This window comes from Bufo gargarizans, chromosome 3, assembly GCF_014858855.1.
Source record: "Bufo gargarizans isolate SCDJY-AF-19 chromosome 3, ASM1485885v1, whole genome shotgun sequence".
NCBI classification, from domain to species: Eukaryota; Metazoa; Chordata; class Amphibia; order Anura; family Bufonidae; genus Bufo; species Bufo gargarizans.
The window spans coordinates 432,060,331-432,077,344 of record NC_058082.1 but is presented as its reverse complement, the minus strand read 5'-3'; the positions used below and the strand labels follow the sequence as shown (position 1 = coordinate 432,077,344).

Sequence of the window (17,014 nt, the reverse complement as noted above, 5' to 3'; positions counted from 1 at the left end):
AGACCATTTAGAAAAATCAGTCCCCTTTTTAGTCATGTTAGTAAGGGGTTTGACAATCACCAAATAGTTCTGAATAAATTTTCTATAGAAATTGGCAAAAACCCAAAAAATGCTGCAGAGCTTTTAGGTTCTCAGGAAATCCCATTCTAGGATCGCATGGACCTTCTCTGGATCCATACGGAACTCTGAAGCTGATAGCAGATACCCCAGGAATTGTACTTCCTGTATGGCAAATACACATTTCTCTAATTTAGCGTACAACTTATTTGTCCGTAAAATCTGCAACACCTGCCTGACATGTACCTTGTGCGTCTCCAGATTGGTTGAATAGATCAAAATATCGTCAAGATATAACACAACAAATCTGCTGATAAGATGACAAAAGATATTGTTGACAAAGTGTTGAAAGACAGCAGGAGTATTTGTCAGGCCAAATGGCATGACCAGGTTTTCATAATGCCCCTCCTAAAGTGTTAAACGCTGTGTCCCACTCATCCCCCTCTTTAATGCAAATCAGATTGTAGGCTCCCCTTAAATCCATTTTGGAAACCATTTCGCACCAGCAATCTGATTAAAAAGGTCAGGAATGAGAGGAAGAGGATAGGGGTCTTGGATAGTTATCTGATTTAGTTCACAAAAATCTAGCCAAGGATGCAGGCCCCCAACTTTCTTCTTCACAAAGAAGAACCCTGCAGCCACGGGTGAAGAGGAGGGTCTGGCCAGACTATTGGAAATATAATCCTTCATGGCTTGTCGTTCGGAGACAGAAATATTATATAACCTGGTCTTAGGTAAATTTGCTCCAGGGAGCAGGTTAACCAGGCAATCATACGGACAATGGGGTGGTAACTCCCGACACCCCTTCTCAGAGAAAACATCTTCAAAATCGGACACAATTGCTGGTAAGGTTGTAATGGAGGTGGCTGAACAACTGCTACTTGGGCAATTGTTCCTACAATGCTCACTCCAATATCTCCCTGGCCTGCCCATCCACAACAGGATTTTGCGCTACTAACCAGGGAAGACCTAATACCATAGGAGTAGGAAGACCTTCAAGGACATAGCAAGAAATAAACTCATTATGGAGGGCCCCCACCCGAAGATGTATGTTATGCACAATGTGTGTCGTCAGGTTTCCCTGACTAAGAGGAGCAGAGTCGATAGCGAATATGGGGATTGATCTAAGTAACGGACTAAAAGAAAAACTGAGAGTCCGAGCAAATCGGGCATTCGCCAAATTGTTTTTGGGTACGGATGGACAAGCTCCAATGAAATGACCCCTCCAACCACAGAGAAAACAAACCCCAGACTTATTGCGAGCCCCAGGAGGACCAACCTGACGAGTGGCTTCTAGGGATGAGCGAATTGGCTTTAAGTACCACTTAGAACCGAACCCGAATTCGGGAAAAAAATTTTTACAGTACAAATTAATTTATGAAGTTATTGCACGAAGTCTCGCGAGTCTCGCTCCTGCTCTGTACAGTGTCAGAACATAGTTTTATGGAAATTGACTTTGGATGTTTCATCCGCAGTCGATTCACTCATCCCTAGTGCAGTGGCGTAAATACCAGGGAAGCAGGAGAAGCTGCTGCTTCGGGGCCCGGGCTCACAAGAGGCCCGGCGCCCAGGAGCATGTCGGTCAACTCAACTTAGCTGCCCTGCCTTTAAGTTAGTTTTTCAGGCCAGGCAGGCCCCTTCACAGTGCGGCGCTGGTGACATTGGGGGCCTGTGTGACCTGTCCATCAATATCATCCAATCCCTCCCGGGCCCCTCCCGCTCTGTTCTAGTTAGGCACAGACAGCACAGTCTGGCAAGCCCTCCGACTTCTGACCAGAGGAAGCAGCAGGAGGGCGGGAGAAAAGCTCAGCGACAAGAGGAACAACACACAGGAGCAGCACAGCAGCGCAGAGTGGCAGCGCACATCAGTGACTGACGACTCACTGGGCTTTTCAGTCAGGTATGTGTGCCCGCTTCCTGTCTGCCCCCCTTGCCCATGTGTGCCCTGTGCCTACTGCCTTTGTGTCCCCCTTGCCCAAGTTGCCCTGCCTGGCCCCTGTGACTGTGCCTCCCTTGGCTCCCTGGTTGGCTTTTTCAGTAGAGCAGTGGCTGTGGCTGACCATTATGTTTCCCGGGCCTTCTGGACTTCCTTTCTCTGTGCCCCCTTGCCCAAGTTGCCCTTGTCAGTGCAGCTGCACAGCCCTGTCTGGCCCCTGTGACTGTGCCTCGCTGGTTGGCTCTTTCAGGACAGGAGTGGCTGACCATTATGTGTGCCCCTGTGGCCTTTGTCTGTGCCCATCCTGGCCTGTGGCCCAGGCCACTACCTGCGCCTTCCTGGCCCCTATCTGCGCCCCTGGGCCCTGGCCCTTATCTGTATCCCGTCCCTGGCCCTTGTCTGTGCCCCTGGCCCTTATCTGCACCCCCCCCTGGCTCTGGCTTGTGCCTCCCCCTGGCCTCTGTCTGCGCCCCTGGGCCCTGTCCCTTATCTGTGCCCCGTCCCTGGCCTTTATCTGTGCCCCGTCCCTGGCCCTTGTCTGCCCCCCCTTAAGACTTTGACAGGGACCCCACAACAGTATTATTCAGTGTATGTATGTGTGTGTGTGTGTGTGTGTGTGTATGTGTGTGTGTTTATATATATATATATATATATATATATATATATATATATAATTAGGAAAAGGATGGCATGGCAGCCTGGTCTGGTCTAGATTGTGACTAGCCAAAGGAGTGGGGTTTACACAGGAGGGGGGAGTTGCGAAGCGCGCTGGGGAGAGCCCATACATTTTTTTTTTTGCTGTGGGGCGCAGTCACTTCTAGTTACGCCCCTGCCCTAGTGGCTTCCCTAGTTGCATAGGTTCATCTGACTCAGAACAGACAGACTCCTGCTTGAGAAAAGTCTCTGGCGGACAAGAACTCCTCAGCCTATCCCTAAGGCGCCTATCAATTCTTATAGATAAACTACATAGCAGCCTCAAGGGATATAGTAGTCTTATACAGCACAAGCGCGTCTTTTACTTTCTCTGATAACCCCTGGCAAAACCGGGTCATCCCACTGAGTATCTGTGGCTCACCTTCAAAACTCTGAACAATAAACCTCCACTGACCAATCTCCCTGCTGAATCCGCCGTAATCTAGACTCAGCTAGGGAGACTCGGTCAGGGTCCTCGTATATGAGATCCAGGGCCTCAAAAAACTCACAAGAGATAACAATCCCCACCCGCTGTTCCTCATTACCAGAAGAACTTGGACGCAGCCTGAAACATAATTTACAGGCTTCACGGAACACCACAAATTTGTCCCTCCTTCAGAAAATCTGTCAGGGAGAGCAACCTTAGGTTCCGGATAGACCTGGTTACCCAAAGCAACCACTGGGTTCGAGGTCTGCTGCAGCTGCTCTGCTGAAGGCCCGACGCCCTTAATTCTTGTCACTTCAAGAGACAGACCTTGCAACTGTTTTGCCAAAGCAGCAATAGGATCCATAGTGGATCTAAAAAAATATTATATATATTTTTTTTTTAAAGGGCCAGATATAATATCACGTCTGATATGGCAGGTAACAGACATGCAGCGCAGAGAGGAAGGAAGGAGGGTACCCTTTTACTAGAGAGAGGGAGGAGTGGTGACCCCTAACTCGCCTAGCACTGGCACCTGGCTGCCCTGACGTCCCTAGACAGGCTGCTCACCCGTATGCCGATCACGTGCCTCGTCCCTGGCTTACCCTGAAAGAAGCCCTAGGTAGTGAGTAGGGCGATGGGAGCACTTGTCCTCACCACTGACACCTAGGGTAACAACAGGAAAAGGACAAACACCACATACAATCCCCAAAGGGAGACAACAAACAGGAGAGAACCGGAGATCCGACGGCACCAGTTCCAACAGCTCCACAAGCTGCACAGCAACTCCAACTCCACCAGAGGTCAGAATAGAAAATCTAGAAGGTAGGTCTATATCTAGCAACAAAGAAAGTAGAAAGGGAGAATATATAGTAGCTGGGAGTGGCTAACAAAGAACAGCTGAAAGGAAAAGCTAACAATTCCAAAATGGGACAAAAAGGATCACAAACCTAAGCAGGAAAACCTAGACCGGAATCCATTCCCACAACTCGGTCTTCAAGTGTTCTTCAAGCGTTCTCTTGAAACTGAGCGAGTAGCCACCCGCTTTGACCTTCTGACTCCAGGCGCAACAGGGTCAGCGATAGGTTGTGACATCCTCGTGACAATAGCTGATCATGATGCCAAAAGAGAAAATTTCACCAGTGTATGTGAAGCACTAGAAATCCTAAAGTCATGTTTTTACTATACACAGTATACATTTAAATGATTAAAGTTACATTTTATTAGTAACCATCAGAAAATAGGCATACCTTTTGCCTTTGGGTGATTTGTATAAAAAAATTTGACCCTATTGAAATCTGACCCAGTTTATCTATAAGGTTGACTGGTGGGTAGGGGACAGGCTGCTTATGTGCTAACAGGAAAAGTGGTTTTGCTGCTAGTGGCTATTCTTAGTTTTTGAATTTCACTTGTGTTCATTGTTATAAGTACCAATATGCATAGCATAGTAACATAGTTTGTAAGGCTGAAAAAAAGCATCCGTCCCTCCAGCTCAGCCTGTTATCCTGCAAGTTGATCATTACTGAAACACCTATAGAAGAAGAAGAAATGATGAGTTTCTTGTGGTTCCTTATCATGCTGTTTGTTTGGTCAGGTAAGAATATATATCTGTATATGGGACCAAATTTTACAGCTAATATGAGAGGTTTTACAAGCAAATGTAGACTCCAGTATTGAAAAGTACTACTGAACATGCTACTGACAAATGCCATATTAACAGAGAGTGAAGAAAGATTCCTAGGTCTTTTTCATGATCCATGCCATTTTTGGCATCATAACTTCAGTTTTAACAAACTCTGGCAAACTTGCTTTCAGTAGCCACTGGAAAAGGGTCATGACCACCTGAGAAGAGTTATAGTTATTCATGGTCATCTGCTTCATATCTTCAACCTGCTGATAATTAACAGCCCTTTCCTTAGTTTTTCCCTAGGCAGCGTGCTGGGGAGAGCAGGAGCTCATGAATAACCATGACTCTTCTCAGGCAGCCATGACTCTTTTCCAAGTCTGGGCTGCAATTATTATAATGCTGGTTCTTAGCAACCACTTACTTTTAGCTCATGAATGACACATTGCTGAAATCAGTGTGTCTGTAACTACTTCATGCTGCCCTTAGTGAGGGCACCATAAAGTTGATGACAGGTTCTCTTTAAGTGTTGTGGAAGATGAAAAAAGAGGTAAATCTAGATGTTACACCCAGCAAACAATTTAGTTATGTTGAGTCTACACAAGGCCATTTTGGAGCGTATATAAAACTACAAAATGAATTATACAATTTCTTGTGGTTCACTGTTAAACGAACTATAAAACGCTACCAAACAATAATTGAATAATTGTCTTACCTGATATAAATAACAACGTAATATTCAAATGCTGCATAATAATTGATTTATTACAATCCAAATGTATATAAGTAAAAACAACAGTAGCCATCTATGGGGACCTCATACGTGACCTGCTCTGAGTCTCCTATTCTGACAAATGCACTCTGATATGGTCAGGTTTCCTGATACGGTTTTGGAAGCCAAAATCATGAGTGGACATAAAAGGAGAGAAAACAGATAGATGATCCCTCTTTTTTTTTTTTTTTTAATTCACTCCTGGTTTTGGCTTCAAAAACTGCATCAGGAATCCTGATCATACGGCCATAGTCCTACCTACAAATCAATATAAGGCATGTAGGAAAAAGAACCTACACGTATATTTCAAAATTTAAGTATCCAGGACAGTTACCTACACCAATCTGTACATGATTGCTAAGTACTAGTACTAAGTGTGTACTGCATATATGTCACAGCACTTTATGCATAAAAAACATTTAATGTCTGCATAGGATCACTTTTCAACTGTATATAGATGGATATTGATTAATTAAGTCTCTAAATAGTCACTTCTCAAAATCACAGTAAATAATCAGCGATTTTGTAACTGATATAGCTGGATATTCCACTGGCGCTTGTGCCCCGCTCCTCTATGTCGCAGCAGAACAGCACATACTGCTGAACACCACACGTAAATTATAGACCAATCTCTGATACCGAGCACTACCTTCCCCAAATAAGATATGATCCCCCTGCTGAAAGATAGCCACAGTAGTACAATCAGTTTCTATTCCATATTACCTTACTGATGGTTTCTTTCTCTAGAGCATCTGTCTTTCTCTAAATGCAGTGTGGGACTCATGCTGTAACGAGTCTGGTATCTAGGCTATTAATCGCGCCCCGGCCGGTGGCGCAATTCCGTTTGTTCGGAATTGTAACTCGTGCACTCAAGGAGCAACTAGTGAGGTCACTATACAATAACGGATGGTTGCAAGTGCCAAACTTCTACCAACGCGTTTCGGACAGTGCACTGTCCTTTATCAGAGAAACTAGCTGGCGCTCCTAGATACCTTACTTATATACACTTTCTCTTAATTACTCTGTTTTAATCCCTTGCCTACCGCCTCATAGTGTATTACGTTGTCCTTGGTGACAAGAACTACTACCACTTTCACTACATTTTTATCACTCCACATTCCTATTCAAACGCAAACAGTTCTATTTTATAGGTTATAAACAGTGGCTCACCAATAAGCACTAACCATAGGGATGGTGCTCACTCCCAGGGCCACACCCTCTGCCCAGGTAAATCAGTGCAATAAAAAGAGAAAAAAAAAATTGTAGGGCACACAAAATATTTGGATGACAGGGAATATTCAAATGGCAATATAAAAAACTAGTATATAAAAAAACATCTAAAAAAAATGGTGTTACTGAATGTTACATGCACATCCCATGTTAAATCATGATTGCATATTGGTACTAAGTAATGATGACATATAAAGCATTGGTCAACACAAATGTAACGACGGTTATCCTGGTGCTAAGCACTCAGTTCAAATATGTCTGGATCAATGTTCCATAACCTTTACCTATTATGTACATAAGGCAAATATAACCTAAATCACCTAAAAATATGGAGACTACATTGGATAAATAATAAAGATAAAAATATTAGAAGTGATAAAAATGGCTGTCGTAAAGAATATCTTCAATTTTGCATGATATGCAACGCACTCCTTATGTGTTCACCAATATGTAAATGCTGGACGTGTTGCTTGCCGTTAAATGGCCGTAAATACTTATTCAATGTTAGTCTGCTGATAAGTTTCTATTTGCATTACTTCTCCACTAATGTTAGTAGATATATGTACCGTATTTTTCGCCCCATAAGACACATTCTCTCCCCCCCCCCTCACCGGTTCCTGGTCCTCCGCTGTCGGCTGTGCAGGGCTGCGCACAGCGTGAATGGCTCTGTGACGTCATGCTGTGCGCGCCAGTTCACAGAGCACAGCCGACAGCTGATGAAGAGGATCGCGATGGTGAGGAGCGGTGGTGTCCAGGAGCAGGAGAGGTAAGTGATTGTTTTTATTTTTTCATTTGAAGCAATATGGGCTTATAAAGAGGCAATGGGGGCAGATAACGAGGCAATGGAGCTGATAAAGAGGCAATGGGGGGTGATAGAGGCAATGGAGCTGATAAAAAGGCAATGGGGGCTGATAAAGAGGCAATGGGTGCTTATAAAAAAGGCAATGGGGGCTGAAAAAGAGGCAATGGGGGCTTATAAAAAGACAATGGGGATTATAAAAAGGCAATGGGGGCTGATATGAGACTGGGTTCTGATCTGAGGTCTGAATGGGGTCTTATTTATATTGGGGCTCATATCTGAGGTCTGATTGGGGGTCATTCACTTTTGGGTGTGAGCGGAGGTCTGATTGTGGGTCTGATCTGAGGTCTTATTGGGGGCTTATTAACATTGGGGGACTGATTAGGGCTGTTATCTGAGGTCTGATTAAAATTGGGGGACTGATTACTGATCTGACCTGAGGTGTAATGAAACATATTTTTTTTCTTATTGTCCCCCTCTAAAGCCTAGGTGCGTCTTATGGGCTGGTGCATCTTATAGGGCGAAAAATACGGTATTGGTTGCTACATTACCTGTCCGTTGACCCGGAGTTATGCGGGGGATATATAGATGTATCGCGCCAGTCCTTGTATAGTTGTACTATATCAGTATATTACATGGCCGCAGCATACGTGTAGATGTTGCGCTAAGACGGCGTCCCACGTGGCGTCCCAGTGGTTAGAAGCTCGCTGATATATCCTGCGCTTCAAAATGCTCTGCTGCTAATGATAACGGGGCGCTCCTGTTGCTCAATAAAGCAATTTCATCGGGTCCAGACGTTGATGCTTATGGGTATATTAGCCCCAATATACAGTCTCTAGGTCTTGTCATCAAATGTGTTTCGAGGCTTACTGCTCCTTCATCCGTGGTTGACTGCATATTGCACCTTGGCTCCCTATATAGGGGAGTATCACTTAGGAGAGGTGTAGGTTCGGTGGAGAATAACATATGGACCGTATCAGATGTTTTATGCCCATATCCCAATTTATCTCAATTGGAGTCAAATGTCCACGTTACTTCCCCATAATGTCCACATATCTTGGGTGTCTCATGAAAATGCTTCAAACATATTACAAAAATATTGAAAATATATAACAAATATATAACTCCCCTATAAAATTTAGATAATTAAAGATGCTGAATGCATTTTATTTGTGTCTTTCTTGCGGTAATGATACTCAGAAATCCAATGTCATCAATCCACATATCTAGCACTAAAAGTGTCTACTAATTAAAAATAAAAATAAATAGATAAATAATAAAATTGTATAATTTAAATCTATATGTATTGTGTGGGGAGTCTTCTGTACTGTTCAGACCTACTGTACAGACTATACATTTTCTATATATGAGCATATATACAGCTGATTATTTATCTTGCTTTCATCGTATTCTATATAGGGGTGATGTGAGGAGCAGAAAAATGGTGGAAGTGGATGGGGTTGGCCAGGGAGGGAAGATCGAGGTGCTGGTAAAACAGCCGGACCCCGATTTCCCACCCCTCAACCGGCACCCACCCTAAAAACTATAAAAATCCAAACAATTCCATCTCTGCATTCAGGCCAGTCGGTACTAATGTATCAAATTCTAATATTTTCCTAGATTCTGCTCTAGACATATTTGCGAGATGGTTACCTCCTCACCATGGTTTCCTGATTTTTTCTAAGGGCCACAAATACAAGTGAAGTGGGGTCTTTATTATGGTATTGTTTGTAGTGTTGTGAAACTGTATGATTTTCAAATCCATTTTTAATGTTGTTGATATGTTCAGCTGTTAGTTTTTTCAGTGTTCTCTTTGTGCATCCAATACAGGGCTTTTTTCTCAGAGAAAAGGTGGTGGAACTCACCCCCCCCCCCCCTCCCCTGTCCACGCCTCTACCCCCCCTAAGACCGCCCCCTAAAACCGCCCCTTTAGAGAACAGGGATGCAAGTAAAATTTGGGGGTGGGGGCTATAAAAGTAAATGTATGGGGGGCTCTGTGGATGGCACTGTTGTGGGGGGGATCTGTGGATGACACTGTTGTGGGGGGATCTGTGGATGACATTGTTGTGGGGGGATCTGTGGATGACATTGTTGTGGGGGGATCTGTGGATGACATTGTTGTGGGGGATCTGTGGATGACATTGTTGTGGGGGGATCTGTGGATGACATTGTTGTGGGGGATCTGTGGATGACATTGTTGGGGGGATCTGTGGATGACATTGTTGTGGGGGGATCTGTGGATGACATTGTTGTGGGGGGATCTGTGGATGACATTGTTGTGGGGGGATCTGTGGATGACATTGTTATGGGGGCTCTGTGGATGGCACTGTTGTGGCTGTGGGGATCTGTGGATGACACTGTTGTGGGGGGGGGATCTGTGGGTGACACTTACATATAGCACCTTATGCTATATATGTGGCATCTACAGATCCCCCATAACAGTCAGTGTCCCGTCCCTGTGAAGTAAATCCCCAATACAGGGTCTGGGGGCCGGCATCTGGTCTTGAACTTGTAATGGCAGCGGGGCCCGGTGCAGTCACTGTATTACACCAGGCCCCGCTCACTGTCACTGTAATATAGAGGCATTATTAATTTAATAACAGATTAATGCCGCATTATGTAGGCAAAAATAGGCATTATCCATTAAACAACAAGAGAAACCCTCTGCGAGTCTGCGATCCTCTCCCTCTGTCTCTGTACTCACAAACTCAGTAGCAGGCAGGTTGGGCGGCAGCGCAACTCACTGAAGTCACGCGCCTGCTCCTCCCACTTTATGAATGAAGCAGGCGGAGCAGGCGCGTGACGTCAGTGAGTTGCGCTGCCGCCCGGCCTGCCTGCTACTGAGTTTGTAAGTACGGAGACCGGAGAGGATCGCAGAATCACAGAGGATTTTCTCTTGTTCACAACTGGGTTATTTTGTTTGCGGCGGCGGGCAGACGCCCATGAGGGGGGCGGGGCGAGTCAAAATAGGTGGCGGAACGCCGTTCCGGGGCTTTCCGCCAGAAAAAAAGGCCTAATCCAATATATTGTTTATGACATGGGCATTCTAAAAGGTAGATCATATGTGTCGTATTAGAGGACAAACTGTCCCTAATAGTGTGACGGAATGGACTATGGGTAGTGTGTACCTCTATAGTCTTTCTCTGAAAATTTGTCGTTCTGCAGTTATTACACATACTGAATCTGTAAAATGCCTTTAGGAACAACCAATTGGAATTTGTACCTAATGATCTTTTCTTTTTTATGGATGGTGCTACTAGCAAACCTAAACTGGGTGCCTTTGTACAGTGGATATAGAAAGTCTACTGGTATGCTTAGGATCATGAGCAGTTCCTTTCCGTCTCCATACTCTTCTCTTCCCATCACTCTGGTACATATTGATCTTGGTCTCATCTGTCCATAAGATGTTGTTCCAGAACTCTGAAGGCTTTTTTAGATGTTGCTTGCCAAACTCTAATTTGGCCCTCCTGGTTTTGAGACTCATTAATGGTTTAAATCTTGTGGTGAACCCTCTGTATTCACTCTGGTGAAGTCTTCTCTTGATTGTTGACTTTAACACACATACACCTACCTCCTGCAGAGTGTTCTTGATCTAGCCAACTGTTGTGAAGGGTGTTTTCTTCACCAGGGAAAGAATTCTTCGGTCATCCACCACAGTTGCTTTCAGTGGTCTTCCGGGTCTTTTGGTGTTGCTGAGCTCGCCGGTGCGTTCCTTCTTTTTAAGAATGTTCCAAAAAGTTGTTTTGGCCACGCCTAATGTTTTTGCTATCTCTCTGATGTTGTGTTTTTTTTTTTTTTTTTTTTTTTTTTTTTTTCAGCCTAATGATGGCTTGCTTCACTGATAGTGACAGCTCTTTGGATCCTATCTTGAGAGTTGACAGCAGCAGATTCCAAATGCAGATTGCACACTTGAAATGAACTCTGGACCTTTTATCTGCCCCCTTGTAATTGGGATGATGAGGGAATTACACACACCTGGCCATAGAACAGCTGAGAAGCCAATTGTCCCATTACTTTTGGTTCCTTAACAAGTGGGAGGCACATATGCAAACTGTTGTAATTCCTACACCGTTCACCTGATTTGTATGTAAATACCCTCAAATTAAAGCTGACATTCTGCAGTTAAAGCACATGTTGTTTATTGTATTTCAAATCCATTGTGGTGGTGTATAGAGCCAAAAATGTTAGAATTGTGTCAATGTCCCAATATTTATGGACCTGGCTGTACATTTAAATTATACAATTTTATTATTTATCTATTTATTTTTAATAAGTAGACACTTTTAGGGCTAGATATGTGGATTGATGACATTGGATTTATGGGTATCATTACCGCAAGAAAGACTCAAAGAAAACACATTTAGCATCTTTAGCGCAAGAAATACACAAATAAAATGCATTCAGCGTCTTTAAGCCTTTAATTATCAAAATTATATAGGGGAGTTATATATTTGTTATATGAAAATATTTATAGGTCAGTGGCTACACCTCCCTGGGGGACTATGGCTCCGTGCTCTACCCCGCGACTCACCGTTATGTCGTGAAGAAAGAATGTCAATGATTAGTAATAGATATGGGGGCACTCAAATATCTAGAGCTGTATAAAATGATTACAATATATTTGGATGCAATTATACACTTATTAAAGTAATTCGTACTATGTCATCAGGCTTCAAAAGCTACTAGTAGTTATCCAACAAATTTTTTTAAATATAAAACAAGGGAAAAAAATATTGAGTTATTTAAAAAAAAAATATATATTTAATAATTCATGTGTAGAATTCACTTCATGAGAGATTATTAGTTCGTCATCCAATAACTATGGAGTGATAGTCATATAAATCATGTCCATAAAGGTGGCGCTGTTTTTCTCAGTTGTTAGATCATCTTTAGCTGATATTAAATGGCTCAGTCCTCCACTGTTAAGGAAAAACATTCCAGATGCTGATTCAGACAATGATTCAATGAGTTTCTGTTTGGGTAGTATGGCGGTACCGTTACTTCTCAATGTCAGCAATGTATTTAGTATGTTTATCTGATGATCATGTATCCAGTAATTAATATGTCACTTATTTGTGAAGAAGTTCGGATACTATAACCAACCAGATAAGTTTACGATTCAGCTTTACCTCAACGCAATGCATGACTCCTCCTTCACAACCAGTGTTAACAATCATTGGGTCACCACCAATAGCCTGCAAACTTTTATTAATGCTGTTTTTCTTTAAAAAATCCACAAGATGGTTAGCAATAACTTCAGCGGGTTTCTTTCTCTGGAGTAAAATGGCAAAGATACCTTCCACCTGGCTCACTGCAAAAAGTGTAATGCTCTTCTTTCACAATACTTAGAAACTGATGACTTGAGTTATCTGCTTGTAACAGAACTTTAGTGGATTCTTGGCGTCCATCAAAGAAAATACATTCAATCTTGCCTATCTGGCATCGAGCATGAAATTCTTCATCAAGTGATTTCATGACTTTTTCTTGGGCGCTTTTTACTTTATTGTGATCAACCACAAGTCAGTCTCCTTCAGTTAATTAATCCAGCATCCAAAAATGCAGCTGTTGTAATGGCAGCTGTAGCGCGTAGACCGACACCATACCTAATACTTTGCAATGCAACATTGCGAAATTGTAATCTAGTATACTGACTTGTACTTGAACTAGAAGGTACATCAGAATCATCACATGGTATCTGCAAAAGTTCTTCAGAATCTTCATCTTCACCATCAGTTGGCTCTTCATCTTCGGAGAAAAGAACTTCATTTGGTTGTAATGACTGTAATGTTAACTCTTCCTTCCTTTTCTGCTTATATTCAGAAATTCTTCTTACGTCATCTTCTTGCCTCTTCTGCTTTTTAATTTGTCTTCTGTGCATCTGGTAATCCAATTTGATCCTGTCCAACAGATGCAACCTTCTCTCTTTGACCATTAATAAACACCAGTTCTTTGGCAGGGATCTTCATGTCCTTAGAACAAGAGCAGGAGATGTGCACTTTATGTTAACAGTCAGCACCACCTGGGCATGGACCCTCAAATTCTGAACATAGCTGAATCTCACACTTGCAATTGAGGATGTCAAAGAGCTTGTCTAGCGTTGCTATGAAAGCCTCTTTCACTTCAAGTTTTCTTCTGCCAAGTGATATGTTTTTGGCCAGTCTTCAGGACTGTGACTCTCGAATTTAAAATTGGCACCACAAAACAACTGTTTGCTAGCTCCCACTTTTCAAGCACTTTTGGATAAATATCCTTTGTAAGAGTGGCTGCTTGGTAATTGCTGACATTCTCTGCACTCTGCTCTCTTAGGAGAAGGCCATATCTTAGAACATCACGCAGAGTTGGGAGTTCAGAAGGCAGCATTTCTCGACCAGTTCCAATGAAGTTACTCATGTGAGTGGAAGTTGCTAGTCTTGTTTTCCTTTTACTAGCCATGGTTCCGAATTTTCAGATTGTGCAAGTGGAAGAAACTATTCGTGCCTAGAAAAAAAGACAAGAAAATGTTACTATTTGTATGATACTATGATAAAAATTGATAAAGTATGACATTAGTAAAAATTATTAAGAAGACACTCTGCTGCAAATGAGTATTGCTAGTTAAAACATTTTTATGAATGGCATGATTTTTTTAAACATATTTTATAGTATAATATAAGTAAATTCTTAACCTTAGAACAAAAGTACAGACAGAAATAATGAGAAGGCACTTCTTGAAAGAAGACAGTTTGCTGCGATTTTTACATAAAACGTCTAAATATCACAAAATTGAAGTAGCTATTTACCAAGCAAAACAATGTAATTGCCATTTTTTTGTAAATATTATTGTGAATTCACGAACACCGCTGTGACTTAAAGGGGCGGCGCTGTGGAGGTCATTGTTAAAGGGGTGGGCACTGTGGAGGTCACTGTTAAAGGGGCAGGCACTGTGGAGGTCACTGTTAAAGGGTTAGTTACTGTGGAGGCCACTGTTAAAGGGGCGGGCACTGTGGAGGCCACTGTTAAAGGGGCGGGCACTGTGGAGGTCACTGTTAAAGGGGCAGGTACTGTGGAGGTCACTGTTAAAGGGGAAGCCACTATGAAGGTAATTGTTAAACGGGGTGGTCAATGTCAAAGGGGCGGGCACTGTGAAGGTCACTGTTAAAGGGGAAGGCACTGTGGAGTGCACTGTTAAAGGGGCGGACACTGTAAAAGTCACTGTTAAAGGGGCGGGCAATGTGGAGGTCACTGGTAAAGGGGCAGGCATTGTGGAGGTTACTGTTAAATGGACAGTCACTGTTAAAGGGGTGGGCATTATGGAGGTCACTGTTAAAGGGGCAGACATTGGAGGTCACTATTAAAGGGGCAGGCACTTTGAAGGTCACTGTTAAAGGGCGGTCATTGTTAAAGAGAGGGCACTGTGGAGGTCTCTGTTAAAGGGGTGGGCACTGTAGAATTCACTGTTAAAGGGGCGAGTACTGTGGAGGTAACTGTTAAAGGGGCGGCCACTATAAAGGTCACTGTTAAAGGGGTTGTCAGTGTTAAAGGGGCGGGCACTGTGAAAGTCACTGTTAAAGGGGCAGGCACTGTGAAGGTCACTTTTAAAGGGGCAGCCACTATGAAGGTCACTGTTAAAGGGACTGGCACTGTGGAGGTCACTGTTAATAGGGCGGGCACTGTGGAGGTCATTATTAAAGGGACTGGCACTGTGGAGGTCACTGTTAAAGGAGCAGGCACTGTTTAGGTCACTGTTAAAGGGCCAGGCACTGTGCAGGTCACTGTTAAAAATGTGATCACTGTTAAAGGGGTCGGCACTATATAGATCACTGTTAAAGGGGCGGGCACTGTGGAGGTCAATTTAAAGGGGCAGGCACTGTGGAGGTCATTGTTAAAGGGGCGGGCACTGTGGAGGTCATTGTTATGGGGGATACTGTTGATATCCTTTTACGACATACAGAAACATGAAATTAAATAGATGAATTAATGATATTCCCGTGCAAAGTCGGGTCCTTCTGCTAGTCTTATATAAAGATAGATATGGATGCGAAAATACTTAAATCATTTATGTTATTTGTGCGCTTGTGATAGTATGTAGACAAAAAAGTAATTTTTTGTTGGATGACATAGGCTGGTGTCAAATAAAAGTGGAAGTGAGAAAATGTTTAATTTAGGGATTTCACATGCTTGTATATCTTATTACATATTGTGAATTGTGTGGATCATTTGGTAAATCTCTGACTGTGAGTGCGTTTTCAGTGCGGTTTTTCGTGTGTCAAGAGATTAGACATTCATAGAGTGTACACACTGAGTATGTGATGTGTAAATGTGCTGTGGTGATGATTCCTCTATTGGTTAGTATTTCCTATTTATGTGTTTAAATAAATTATTCTTCTTTTTGTTTTCTTTCGGACTGTGTTTATATATGTGATGTTATGTGTGGTGTTTAATTGATTCACTCTGTTTCATATAACAGCTCGAATACTTGGATGATATTTGATAAATCCCTGAAAGTGAAGTGCGTTTTCAGTGCGGTTTTTCATCTGGATTGATAAGGAACGGTACCTCCATACTACCCAAACAGAAACTGATTGAATCATTGTCTGCATCTGGAATGTTTTTCCTTAACAGTGGAGGACTGAGTCATTTAATATCAGCTAACTATGATCTCACAACTGAGAAAAACAGCGCCACCTTTTTGGACATGATTTAAATGACTATCACTCCATAGTTATTGGATGACTGAATTAATAATCTCTCATGAAGTGAATCCTCTTTTTTTTTTTTTTTTTTTTTTAATAACTCAATATTTTGTATAATTATTTTTTCCTTGTTTTATATAAAAATTTAGTTGGATAACTTTTAATTATTTTTGAAGCCTGATGACATATTACAAATTACTTTAATAAACTTATAATTGCATCCAAATATATTGTAAAGGTTTTATCCAGCTCAAGATATTTGAGTGTCCCCCATATCTATTACTAATCATATATTTGTTATATATTCACAATATATTTGTAATATGATTGAAGATAAATTGGGATATGGGCATAAAACATCTGATCCAGTCCATATGTTATTCTCCACCAAACCTACACCTCTCCTAAGTGATACTCCCCTATATAGGGAGCCGAGGTGCAATATGCAGTCAACCACTGATGAAGGAACAGTAAGCCCCGAAATGCATTTGGTGACAAGACAGAGACTGTATATTGGGGCTAATATACCCATAAGCATCAACGTCTGGACCCGATGAAATTGCTTTATTGACAAACAGGAGCGCTCCGTTATCATTAGCAGCAGAGCATTTTCAAGCGCAGGATATATCAGCGAGCTTCTAACCGCAAATACTAAAAGACTGCTGCGATATATCCGCCGGCACCAACAACGCTGCTACAGCGCAACTATCTAAGGACTGCTGAGATACATCTAACCGTATGCTGCGGCCACCTAATATACTGACATATATAAGGACTGCCGCGATACACATATATATATATATATAT

The 17,014-nt window shown here is 42.5% G+C and overlaps 1 protein-coding gene across 1 annotated transcript in view; it reads left to right on the top strand.

Annotated features, from left to right (window-relative positions):
• The first annotated feature begins 4,584 nt into the window (after window positions 1-4,584).
• LOC122930251 (CMRF35-like molecule 3) overlaps window positions 4,585-17,014 on the top strand; it is a 68,628-nt gene continuing 56,198 nt past the window's right edge. Inside the window, exon 1 of the mRNA XM_044283476.1 lies at window positions 4,585-4,704. Within this exon, the coding sequence (XP_044139411.1) occupies window positions 4,659-4,704 (46 nt within the window). The 5' untranslated portion in view covers window positions 4,585-4,658. The remainder of the gene's footprint in view (window positions 4,705-17,014) is intronic.